We start from the raw sequence: 14,086 nt of genomic DNA, 5'->3' as shown, positions 1-14,086 counted from the left end.
TGAATGTGGTTAGGTGACATCCGTCTTTTCTGTAATGGACATAAAGTGTTGCTCTATTGTTGGTTTTAACCTCTAAAGGCCGCATCAAAAGAGAGCTGGCCTTGAATGCTTTTAGACGTGGATGTCGATTATTAACAAGCCATGGGACAAGTTATTGAATCGTGTTGTTTCTAGCTCTTGTCAACTACGTGTAAGCGAGCAAAGACAGGGTAAAGGACAAGGATGTGAAGAAAAAAGTGACAACTGAAGACAAGACAAAATCGAGAGGAAAAATAACATGAAAAGAGATTTAGGGAAGAAAAAAAGGAGAGGAAGGAGTAGGGCTCCTAATTAAAATCAGAAGAATCAAGGTAAAGGATGAAAAGGAAAAAGGAAAGAGAAGAAAGCAGAGAAACAGGATCAATAAAAATGCATAGGACTTCCCTGGTGGTCCAGTGCTTAAGAATTTGCATGCCAGTGAAGGGGACATGGGTTCAATCTCTGGTCCAGGAAGATTCCACATCTTGGGGCAACTAAGCCCATGCACTGCAACTCCTGAGCCTATATGCCTAGAGCCTGTGTCCACAACAGGAGAAGCCACTGCAGTAAGAAGCCCATGCACTGCAACTAGAGAGTAGGCCCCACTCAATGCAACTGGAGAATGCCCGCACATAGCAATGGGTGCATCCAGAAAGATCCAGTACATCCAAAAATAAAACGAAAAATTTTTTAAAGAAGAAAAATGCAGAGGAAGAACCATTGTGGTATAAGGAAAGGAAAAGAAAATATACAAAGGTCATCCATAAGAACGTTCTGAAACTTTGATTTTGAAGGAAATCATAAAGCAGATAGACGCATCCAATTATAAAGGTAGTATTTCCTAATCTGTGAAAGGAGATCATGAGGGGTAGTGGTTATTAAATTATTTGAAATTTAATGTCTCTACTTTTACTTTATAGTTTAAGGAATTTTAATGGTCAAATAATAAAGGTTGTACACAGGAACAAAGTTTAAGGACATCTGTTTTTTGTATCTATTGTTCCTTCTTAAAACACTTGTTATTTCCTTTCTAATACAACTACTATCTGCCAGCTGCCCACAAACCACTCAACAGAGCCAACATGTCTCTTTCTGTCTCTCCTAATAATACACTTGGTGAATCTACCAAGTCTCCATGTCTGTGCAGCCTAGTCCCAGAGGAGTCACAGTTAGGACAACCTCCAATCTACTGCAATTAACACTGGATAGCGGGAAGCATGCCAGCGTCATTTATATTTGGCTGTGAAAGCAGTATGTGTTCAGTAGTTGATTGTTCAAAAAGCTAGAAGATTTTCAGTTTCACTCTTCCTTCATCTTTTAGTGACTAGATAAATGTGCCAGCGTGTGTGTGGAAAAGCAGCCTGTTTTCAGATTTTAATCGACACAGGGGTTACAGTAGCAGCAATCACAGCAGCTGAGATATTGCCAAAAGACTTAAAAGGGCAAAATGAAACGTGCTGGACACAAGAAGGACTTGGGTTCACCTTAACAAATGAAAATACTTGGAAAGATAACTGGGACTCTTAAGACCGTCTAAGGCAATCATCAAATAACTCTGAACCATCCCCAACTCTTGATCATCACTTTCTATCGGGCTCAATGGTAGCTTTTCAGAATTTCAAATTTATCTAAAACTTAGACAGCAAATTAATATGATTGCTTCATTTTAGTTTGTGTTCATGAAGAGTTTTTCTAGAAGAAGCAAGTAACTGACCTGCAGCTTTTAGTCATTCTCCTGGTCTCATCATGCTGCAAACGGAGGGGAAGTGTCTCAAAATATGGTCTGTCTTCAGGCTAGGCTTGCTCCACGAGGCAACAAAGTGCCTTGAGAATCACAGTCTGGGAATCTAGGTTCTATCTTGTCTATCTGGCAAGTCTCTTTGTTGTTGCTATTTGAGTCCCTAAGTCACATCTGACTCTTTGCAACCCCATGAACTGTAGCCCACCAGCCTCCTCTGTCCCTGGGATTGTCTAGGTAAGAAAACTGGAGTGGATTGCCATTTCCTTTTCCAAGGGATCTTCCCCACTCTGGGATTGAACCTGTGTCTTGGGGCTTGGCAAGTGGGTTCTTTACCCACTAGAGCCACTTGGGAAGCCCCTCATCTCAATATTGGCATAATCTCAGGGCTCTCTCGGGATCCAGCTCATCTTTCAATTTTACCTGCTCATCTGAGGGGATTTCATCTATATCATGGTTTCTAAGTCATCAGCAATGAACAGCCTTAATTTTCTCCCAAATGCTAGCCCCTTACTTTTAAATTCAATGATCCAAAATCAAATTTACTATCTATTGCTCCCAGAGGTCTAAAAATTTTCTCTTTTCCTTACCTATTTCTGTCTACCACCCACTCTCTCACTAAAACTACAAATCCTGCCATTCTCAACTCCTTTCTCATCCTCCACATCTGTTTGATTGATAAGTTCTAAAATTCTCCATCTACAATGTTCTGTTTCTTTTTCTACAATCTCTCTGCCACTGCCTAGGTTGAAGCCTCATTATCTCTTATCTGGACAGATACCACAGACTCCAAACAGCATTGTGCTCTCTCTCTCACCCATCATCCACACTTTGTAAAACACAGAATTTGACATATAAATCCATTGGTCAGAACCTTTTAAGATTCTCAACTGCTTACAAAATAAAGTCCAAACTCCATAATCTGGCCCTTAGCAGACTGCTCAAAATTACTTTCTATCATCCATTCACACTCACAAATAATCTTTGCTCTCTCAAATCTTAGTGGCTTTGTATTTTGTTGAACCATATGAAATTGCTGATATTTAACTATTTTGACATAAAAATGACAATTTCATACAACTTAACTAAGAACGCCTTTTGTCTCTGCCAGAAATACTCTTCCACCCATTACTACCTGTCAAAACATCAAGACCCAGTTTAAACATTGTCTCCTTTTGTGTCTGCCAGGAATACTCTTTTCACCACTTACTACCTGTCAAAATATCAAGACCCAGCTTAAACGTTGTCTCCTTTAGTAAGCAATCATTGACCACACTAGGCTAAAGAACTGGTCTCTCCACCATGTTCCTGGACCACGCTGTCACATCTCTGCCACAGCTTTAATTATTTGTACATACTTGTCTCTGCCACTGGTATATGGGAAAGTTGAGAGCAGAACCTAGGACTTAAGTATCTCTGTATCTTTACTTCTAGTATGCCATTCCCTTCTCCATGAGCTCTTCCCAACCCAGGGATCAAACCCAGGTCTCCTGCATTGTAGACAAATTATTGACCAGCTGAGCCACCATGGAAGCCCAAGAATACTGGAGTGGGTAGCCTATCTCTTCTCCAGGGGATCTTCCTGACCCAGGAATCAAACTGAGGTTTCCTGTATTGCAGGTGGATTCTTTACCATCTGAGCTACCAGGGAATCCCTAATGTCTAAATAGGAGTTAATAAATATTTGTTGAATGAGAGACTAAATTTCCCTCTGAACTTGGTACACAAAGGAGCTGATAAATTTTTTTGGTTAAATTTGGGAGGAATGTTGGTATTATGATTTAATATATCATAGAATGCCTCTTTCCTCTTCTTATATCACCTTCCCCCTTTTTCTTCCTACTGACTGTGGATTTGATCTTACCAGATGGATTTAATATGGCTATGAAAGAAATGATTATACACTACCAGAGCATATGGCCACTATGAGCCCTGCTATGCACATGTAACCCACAGGAAAGCAGATGTATAATGTTCATCTGACAAAACTCCACGAGGCAGCTAACAGACAAAGGCAGCAGCCACAAGGTAAATAATTCCTAAGCAAATCCTAACATTCAAACGAAAATTATTTTCTACCCACCAAAACCCATGAGAATCAATAAAACCTCTCTCTGAAAATGCATGGAGGACCTTTACAGAAGTTGCAAAATGTGCAGGAGGCATTTTATATAGCAGGCATTTTTGCAAAGCCTATTGATGTTGAAAGAAGTTGCACCTCCAGAATTTTACCAGTTTGTAGAATTAGTGATTAAAATCCCAAGAGCAATAGAAATAAGAGATAAAGTCTGTTTGTATTTTAAATACTGGACATTATATAGGACTATGATATTAGATATTCAAAAAGTATGATTTTAGACTGAGAGAATGTAAATGTTCCAATTTTTCAATCACCTCTGATAACAGGAAGATGTCTACTTAGCTTGGACTAATCTAGATACAGACAGGGTGTTCAGATCATAAGCAGATCACTGGGAAATCCAGGAGGGTCCAAGGCCACAGCAGGGCTTAGATGTTAGAAGGACTCAAATCAGAATGAGGACAGACTTGTCCCTCAACAACTTCCCCCACCTGTTAGTGACAGGCATCTGGGGATGATTCTGATGCCTACATATTACTGGTTGCTGAAATTGATAAAAATTAGTTGGAAACTTATACACAGTAAATTCCTTAGTTGTGTTCAGTCATCAACTAATGATTCTATGGTTGTCACAAAATGCCTTTCACACACAATTAAGAATAGATTCTTAAGCAAGGGAGATGCATCCATCACCCTGATGCTGGGAAAGATTGAGGGCAGGAGGAGGAGGGGCAACAGAGGATGAGATGGTTGGATGGCATCACTGACTCAATGGACAGGAATTTGAGCCAACTCCAGGAGATAGTGAAGGACAGGGAAGCCTGGTGTGCTGCAGTCCATGGGGTCACAAACAGTAGGGCATGACTTAGCAAGTGAACAACAGTCTATCCTTAAGAACAATATCCTAGTGAACAAAGTGAGCATCCCAGGTGTCTCAGCTCAGCATGCTATAACAAAATAAGACAGCTGGCATGATTGAAACCCCAGGCATTTACTTCTCATTCTGGAGGTTGGGAAGTCTGCAGACACAGTTCCAGCACAGTCAGGGTCTGGTGAGCACTCTCTCCCTCACTTGCAGATAGCTGCCTTCTTGCAGTATCCTCACATGGCAGAGAGAGAGAGAGAGAGAGAAGAGAAGGAGGGAGAGAGGTCTGTCCTTTTTTATAAAGGCCCTAAGCCCATCATGAGGAATTTATCCTAATAATGTTCTCTGAACCTGATTCCTCCAAAGGCCTCACATCTCCAAATATCATGGTGGAGGTAGGACTTCATCATATGCATTTTGGGGAAACACAAACGTTTAGTCCATAACGTCAGGTAAGTAGCGTTTCTCATAGTGCAGTGACAGAATAGAACCTGCTCCAGTTTAGGTGTGGCGAGCCTTTTTATTCATGCTGTACTGTGTGCTCAGTTGCTTTGTCAGGTCCAACTCTTTGTGACCCCAGGGACTGTAGCCTGCCAGGCTCCTCTGTCCATAGGGATTCTCCAGGCAAGAATACTAGAGTGGGTTGTCAGGCTCTCCTCTAGGAGATCTTCCCAATCCAGGGATTGAACCCAGGTCTCCCGCATTGCAGGTGGATTCTTTACCATCTGAGCCACCAGGTAAGCTGAAGAATACTGGAGTGGGTAGCCTATCCCTTCTCTAGGGGAACTTCCTGACTCAGGAATCGAACCGAGGTTTCCTGCATTGCTGGCAGATTCTTTACCAACTGAGCTACTAGGGAAGCCCTTTTTATACATAAAGTTCTCTAAAAATGTTGCCAAAGGAGGTCACTTAAACCTCCCACATAGACCAAAGGTAAAAATATATGCTTAAACATTTGACTTTTGTGAGCATATATTTAATTTGAAACAAGATGACCTGGTTTGTTTTATTCAAAAGCACAATAAATGAGTCATAGTGAAATGGTGTTCTATGACAGGCACATATGCATTTCATATAGTGACCTGAGGCTTCATGTCCTTGAATCTCAAGATAAATAAAACCCTGGAAGAGACAAAAGAATGCCAGACAAATGTCAGGTTAAGTATGCTGGCCTCTGACTTTTGATGCAGAAGCATCACCCTTGGCTGCCTCTTGAATATTCTAGTCTAAGCTTTATTTTTGGTCCAGAGCTTTTTTGGCCACCATCAGTCTCTGTGGCTCCCTCATTGTACTGTCTCCTTGGTATTCTTGGCAGCTGTCTGAGATGGAGAGGTGAGCACCAGAATAAAGTGAAGGACAAAAGCCTGCTTCTTATTCTTCAGCACCAGTATCCAAAGTTGGGTTTAGCATTCTTCATTCCAAGTATCCAGTCCAAATCTCATCCCCCAACACACATCTCCCCCTCTCATATTTTCAAGGCCTTTCTGGATCTGAAAATCTTCAGAGGTGTGTGTTCAGTTGACAAAAGCACATCAAGACTATCATATAAGAAGGCCCCCATAAAAATCGAGCCGAGCTGACATTTAGATGCTAGGCTGGTAAACAGTATATTATGTTGATTTTTATTTAGCTCCATATGATTCTGCAGAGACTTCTGTGTGCTTTGGGATGCATTAATATTTGTACGAATTGGAAATGTAATCTTTCCTTCCCCTCTCTACTCCCAATCCGTAGTCAAATACATCCTCTCCGAATATAAAAGCAGCAGACAGGATATAGCATTTGTCCTAGAGGCCATTTCAACTCAAATGATAGAAAAATTTATAAACCTAATCCCAGACTCATAGGTTTCTTGAAATTTGTTATTAAACAGTTTTAGTTTGATTTTATGTGCAGCATGGAGCCTCTCTACTTTCTCAGAGGTGATACTAAGAGGTCAAGAAAATCCTTAGCCTTATTAAAATTTTTATTATTGATTTATTTAAGTCATTACCAATTCTTCTAAAAGGAGTGAAAGAAAAGGGCCTTAGCCATACCACCCTGAACACACCTGATCTCGTCTGATCTCGGATGCTAAGCAGGGTCAGGCCTGGTTAGTACTTGGATGGGAAAAGGGCCTTAGGTCAAGACCTAAAATCTACCCTTTATTCTCCTGAATGTTATTCTAAAGTTCCCAACAGAGCTAAGCCACCAGTGTAGCCATGCCTCCCTGCTATCATCCTTCTGGCAAGGAGACAAAGGTGTGTATGTTTAACTCTAATAATGTGTCTCATCTGGAACTGTTTGGATCATGCATATCTTAGCTTTCTTACATTAGCATGGATCACAGGGAATAGAAGGTAAAATCATTACATATCACGAGAAGCTCAGTGGAAGGCTTTAAAATATAACAAGCAAAATAATAATGTATCCTAGAAAAAGAAAGAAGATAGTCTTAAAGGAAACAGAAGATAAAGTAAATTAATTAAAGGTATAAAACACTTCAAAGTTTTCTTATTTCGTCTTCCTAGTTACTATGTTAAGTATCTGGCTTTTTCACTTGAGTTGGAAAACATACTCTCCTCCACTTCCCAAATTCCCTCCCCTGTACTACTTTTTACTCTGATCTTTTTCAAAGGTTTGAGACCCTTCCAGTCTAAGGAAAAGATAATTACTTCAAACAGAAAACAAAAATTTATTATTTGGAATTCAAATATGCTGGAAAGTCAAGAATGTATGGCATCTAAGTCTCAAATGTAATAGGGTTTATAAAAGTTTATAAACACTTATATTTAAATTTAGTAAAAGCTATCCACCAGAACGCTCAAAAAGAAATTTATCTTTGAAAAAATACCAGAGAATGCTGTCAAGCTATATCTGACTAGCAAAAAAAAAAAAAAAGAACAAATCCATAAAAGCAATCAAAGAAATTCATAGAAAGAAAAATAAACAATAAAAGACAAGGGAATTCTTCATGAAAAACCTAGAAATGAAAGATATTTTAAAAACATGATTTTATAATTCATTTGCCCTGTAGCAAATATCAAAATTCTGTGATAAGTCTTTAGAGACTGAATACAATATGACATTAATTTGCATGAAAAGAACAAAGGCAATTCAACCAAAGAAAAAGCCAAAGATTGTATACCTTTTTTTCTTGTAAGCTGAAGGAGGTCGAAACCATTCTATGTGCCTAAGGATATAATGTCATCTCTAAATTATAGCTCAAAGGGCTGAATATTAATGGTTGTCACCTTTCCCTGATGGGAGCAATATTTTGAATGACAAATGGATATTCATTAGATACTATGGATCATTTAATTATATGAATGTCTTCCTAACTACTTAACATTAGAGCTGTATGTGACCTAAATAATGGTTTGGGTTAGGTGACCTTGTACTTGAGGGTCTCTTTCTGTCCAATTACCAGGCAAACTTCTCAAATACGCTCAAAGATTTAATTCACAAATCCCTTAAGAGCCTTCTCGTAAAAGGTTGGGGCAACACAAATAAGCTAATGATACATGACCTTGTTTCCGAAAATGAGGCTGGAATTCTAAGCAAGTATGCTTATTTATCATTGTTGAATTGCTAAGTAAGGCAAAAGACAAAGAAATATGAACATATCATAAACATATAGGAGAAAGTGAAAATTAGAACTCAGTGTTATATTCTCTGGGCTTCCCTGCTGGCTCAGACAGCAGAGAATCCGCCTGCAATGCGGGAGACCTGGGTTTGATCCCTGGATTGAGAAGATCCCATGGAGGAGGACTGGGCAACCCACTCCAGCACTCTTGCCTGGAGAATCCCTAATGGACAGAGGAGGCTGGCGGCGTACAGTCCAAGGGGTCGCAAAGAGTCGGACACGACTGGGCGGCTAAGCACAAGCACATTATATTTTGTATATCTATGACCTTCCTTCTGTTTTGCTACATTTTGTCATTTGTTTTATTTTTTAGATTCCACATAAAAGTAAAAAGTATATAGTATCCATCTTTCTCTATATAACATTCATTTAGTGTAACATCCTCTAGGTCTATATGTGTTACCACAAATGGCATGTTTTCATTCCTTTATATGGCTGAGTAATATCCATTATATAGATTAAAAATGTGTACATATAGACACACCCATCAGTTTATTTTAAACCTATAATTAATACATTTTGAATAAATTCCTAGAGCACAACATTTTTACTACCCCTCCCACATTTCATGTCTCTTAATCATAATTACATCTTTTTGCATATCCCTTTACTACTTACTGTAGGTATAATTGATTGTACCTTCATATTAGCTTTATAAATTGCTGATCTGGTGCCTTAACTAGAGACACCTTCTTATTGCCTTCACCAGAGACAGTTTTTTCTTTCATATATTTTCTTATTTCTGGTTATGACCTTTATTTTCTGCTCAAAAAACAACCTTTAACATTTCTTGTAAGGCCAGTTTAGTGGTGATGAACTCTTAAGTTTTGCTTCCCTGGGAAACTCTTTATCTCTCCTTCAATTCTAAATAGCCTTGTCAGAGTATTCTCTGCACTTTGAATATATTATCTGTGGGTCTTTGGACTCACAAAGTTTCTGCTGAATTATTAGCTGATGTAACTTTTTTTTCTTTTGTCATCTCTAAAATTCTAAGTTTTTCCATTGTAATATGTTTTGGTGTGGATCTCTTTGGATTCATTTTGTTCTGAAGTCTCTATGCTTCCTAGACCTGGATATCTATTTCCTTCCTCAGATGAGGGAAGTTTTCAGCCACTATTTCTTCAAATAAGTTTTCTGTCCCTTGCTCTCTTCTTATGGGATCCTATAGCTGCAAATTTTGGTATGCTTGATGTTGTCACAGAAGCCCCTTAAACTATCCTAATCTTAAAATTTTTTTTCTTTTTGCTGTCTTGATTGGGTGATATCCCAATTGTATCCAAATTGTATATCCCAGTTGTATTGATATCCCAATTGCCGATCCATTCTTCTGTATCATCTAATCTGCTATGATTCTACCAAGTGTATTTTTTATTTTATTCTTCAGCTATGATTGGTTCTTTCTTATATTTTCCACCTCTTTGTTGAAGGTTTCGCTGTGTTCCTCCATTCTTTTGAGCTTGGTGAGCATCTTTATGACCATTTCTTTGAACTCTTTATCAAGTAAATTACTTGTCTGTTTCAACAGGTTTGTTCTGGAGTTCCATTTTGTTCTTTTGTTTAGAACATATCCCTCTGCCTCCTCATGTTGTTTGACTCTCAGTGACTGTTTCAATGAATTAGGCAAAACAGGAACCTCTCCTGGTTTTATTAGCATGAACTTATATAAGGGAATCTTCTGTATAAACAATGCGCCAGGCAGCTTTGGCTGGCAGCCTGGCTGGATTTGGAGTAGGTACACACTGGGGCTGTTCCATGGTGCTCTGCACCAGGGCTGACGTAGCAGGAAAGCTAGAGCTGGGGTAAGCACAAGTACGGGGCAGGGCCCACCTTGGTGGTGTGGCTAGTGGTGGGGCGAGGGGAGCATAAAGCTGATGTGGGCTGGGGCAGTCCTGGCAGATGGCCAGAATGCTTAGATCAAGGTCCCATCTCATAATCAAGATGAACAAATAAAAAAACAAACAAACAAAAGGACACTTTCCAGGACCTCTGACCCTGGAGAGGGTTTGTGCAGTTCCCTGCCCATTTGGCAGACACTCTAGATTTAGTAAACGTATTTCCTCCCAAGTATGGTCTAGGCACCCTTTAAATCATTGTCTTTTCACTATGCCCCAGAGGGTGTAAGTACACTCATGGGGCGCTTCAGTGTCATCCTTCTCTACTGCAGATCACTGTGTTGGGGGTGTGGCTCCTGTCAATATGATACCTCTGTTTTCCCTATCCACCTCTACGCCGTCCCTTTATTGTTGTACAGAAGTTGTTCAATCAGCCCTCAGTTCTTCTCTAGGAGAAACTGCTCTATGTAGGTATAGCTTCAGTGTTTCTATGGAGGAGTGAGTCCAGGGTCTTCCTACACTGTCATCTTGAACTGTCCCCTGGCCATGACATTTGAAGTCAGATAGCCCTAACATTCTTTCAATGTACCAGCACTGTCACTAATGAGTTGTGTGCCCTTGGATAGTGACATGCTATTCCCAATTTTCAGCTCCCTAATCTATGCTGGCAGTTAGAAATAAATACCTTGTAGAGTTGTCCTGAGATTAAACTGTCCAGAAAATCAAGTGCCTGATATACATCCTTTGCAAAGAAGTCATATTCTGTGTCCTAACAGATTGCAAAATTTTATGGTGCAGGTATTACATATATACATATACATTATATTAAAGATACAATGGTGAACAGAGATCCATGGCTTATTCTTTTTTTTATTTTTCATTTATTTTTATTAGTTGGAGGCTAATTACTTTACAATATTGTAGTGGGTTTTGTCATACATTGACATAAATCAGCCATGGATTTACATGTATTCCCCATCCCAATCCCCCCTCCCATCTCCTTCTCTACCCGATCCCTCTGGGTCTTCCCAGTGCACCAGGCCTAAGCACTTGTCTCATGCATCCAACCTGGGCTGGTGATCTGTTTCACCCTAGATAATATACATGTTTCGATGCTATTCTCTTGAAACATCCCACCCCCACCTTCTTCCACAGAGTCCAAAAGTCTGTTATGTACATCTGTGTCTCTTTTTCTGTTTTGCATATAGGGTTATCATTACCATCTTTCTAAATTCCATATATATGTGTTAGTATGCTGTAATGGTCTTTATCTTTCTGCTTACTTCACTCTGTATAATGGGCTCCAGCTTCATCCATCTCATCAGAACTGATTGAAATGAATTCTTTTTAATGGCTGAGTAATATTCCATGGTGTATATGTACCACAGCTTCCTTATCCATTCATCTGCTGATGGGCATCTAGGTTGCTTCCATGTCCTGGCTATTATAAACAGTGCTGCGATGAACATTGGGGTGCATGTGTCTCTTTCAGACCTGGTTTCCTCGGTGTGTATGCCCAGAAGTGGGATTGCTGGGTCATATGGCAGTTCTATTTCCAGTTTTTTAAGAAATCTCCACACTGTTCTCCATAGTGGCTGTACTAGTTTGCATTCCCACCAACAGTGTAAGAGGGTTCCCTTTTCTCCACATCCTCTCCAGCATTTATTGCTTGTAGACTTTTGGATAGCAGCCATGGCTTATTCTTGTAGAGTTCACAGTTTAGAGAAGAGACTTTAGTCATATAATCCCATGAATAAATGTGTGACAGTCTTCCATGTGACAGTCTGGGCTCTTGATCTCATCCATTTAGAGGTTATCCTCAGCATTTCAGTCAAGTCCATCAAAAGTGATCCAACTCTACAGTGGAATTGAGGAACAGATGTTTGCTGAAGAGTTCAGGGGAAGCAAAAAAGAAGATGTACCAAACACCATATTCCAGAAACCAAAAACATTCCCCAATAGATGTTTTTGTTACCCCCAAGTTCCTCCTTATTTGCCAGCCAGTCTCACTTTTTCTTCTTCCTTTATTTTTTCCACAAATATGGTTTTCCTCTTTCTCTCAGCTTGCATCTCCCACCAAAACAGAATATCAAGCAAAATACTGCCATGAAATTAAAAGCAGCATATTTACTGCATGTCAGAGAAATATAGAAGAACTCTAGACTCATAACCTGGAGACCTGGATTCAAACCCCAACTGTGCCACCAAATCATCAGGCAATTTTGGATAAGCCTTTCCATGTATCCAGGCCTGCAATCCCAAAACAGAATGCTGAACCAAATAAACTCTAAAGTTTTTTAAAAGTACATGGATAATTATTATGATTGTTTCAATGAAACTATTAAATGATACTAAATCTTTTCAATTCTATAGTTGAATTCAATGTGTAATTATATGTTTAAACAATTCTTCCTACTTTTGCTTCTGCACCCTTAGATTTGGCGTCATTAGCTTAGTTGCTTAACAGGTTAACATCTATGTTTATGCATAAGGTTCAGTTTTCTGCAAAATCAGCTAAGCTTATTTTGGGTTAAAAAAAAAAAAAAACTATTGAACTCATTCAGCATGCTAGTATTTCAAAGCAACCAGCCAAGAACTGCCATTTCCATTGTCTATTTTTCCTGTTAGGCTGAGAAGAGTGAAATTTACTGATGTTTTCCCAACCCCAGCTTTCCTACTGTGCAAAATGAATAGTTAAGCAGAACATTAACAGAACAGTTTCATTTCTTACTCTAGCAGTGAAGACTTCCCTCCACTGTGACACAGAAGGAAGCACACTTCAAGACAATACATTTATTTAGTGGATATGAACGTCTTTTGACTAGAAAAAGAAATAACAATCATCTGCAGTACTTTAAATAGCAAACATCTGCTTTTCCTAACATATTTCAAATACTTTGAATTTCCTGATTAGTTGTTAAATGAGAACTATATTTCTGAAAGACATAATGAGGCAGTTTAAAGATGAGTCTTAAATGATCTTCAAAGCAAAATGAAGAAAAATGCTCATGCGTTCAGTAAGGATGTTTCAAACAGAACCAAAAGCTCCATAATGTGAATAAATAAAAAATAATGCTTTCAATTATCTGCATTTACACCAAAAGTTCTATTAAATATTGCAAGCGAGGGAAGATGATATAAATGAACAGAGCACAGATAAATGAATATATAGCACTATAGTCTTACAGCATGGCAACAAAATCCATGATGCTATTAAAGAAGTCTGCTTGACTAAGCCAAACATGAAGATTTCAGAAGTAATGACATGAAGCATCTTTGTGAGCAGAACACAAATGTGTGCATATATCATGGAGTAGGTTCAAGAAGTGTATATGCAAACACATCTACGAGCAATTGCTTCAGGCTGAGAGCTATAGATTTATTTTGGCAATTATCAGCCTTTCTTCAGCAATTGCTAATACAAAATGCAAAGGATCATTTATTTTTCTCATAAAAGTTTATAAAAGGGGCACTGAATAAATATTTCCAGGTGACATATTTGCTTTATTTTTCAACCTAATTCTTTTCCTGCTCCATGGTTTAAGAAAGTTATCACTGGGGAGATAAGTATTCAAGTCAAATGCCAAAGAACAACAACAATGAGGGAAAAATATGGATTCTATCAGCAATGAAAGTTAAGGATCTAACACTTTAAAAAAAAATCAAATATTTATTGAGTACCTATTCCATACCAGACTGTACCAGAGAATGAAGATCCAGAAAAAGAAGAGTTTAAAGGAACTCACTATCTATTCATGGATAAAAACAGAACAAGTAAACAAAAAACCTTTAATATTATGAGGGTCATAAACATAGTATATATAATATACAAATTATTTAGAGAACACAGACAAGAGAGAAATAGATTCTGCCAGAGAATAACTAAGAATAAGAATTAGAAAGGGAACATGTGAACTCGACCTTTATA

The 14,086-nt window shown here is 38.7% G+C and overlaps 1 protein-coding gene across 1 annotated transcript in view; it reads right to left on the bottom strand.

Annotated features, from left to right (window-relative positions):
- Positions 1-9,870, bottom strand: part of SLC44A5 (solute carrier family 44 member 5) — a 148,477-nt gene extending 138,607 nt beyond the window's left edge. Inside the window, exon 1 of the mRNA XM_061168455.1 lies at positions 9,836-9,870. Coding sequence (XP_061024438.1) covers positions 9,836-9,870 — 35 coding nt within the window. The remainder of the gene's footprint in view (positions 1-9,835) is intronic.
- Positions 9,871-14,086: the final 4,216 nt, after the last annotated feature.

Source organism: Dama dama, chromosome 20 (genome assembly GCF_033118175.1).
Source record: "Dama dama isolate Ldn47 chromosome 20, ASM3311817v1, whole genome shotgun sequence".
NCBI classification, from domain to species: Eukaryota; Metazoa; Chordata; class Mammalia; order Artiodactyla; family Cervidae; genus Dama; species Dama dama.
This window is presented reverse-complemented; position numbering and strand designations above follow the sequence as displayed.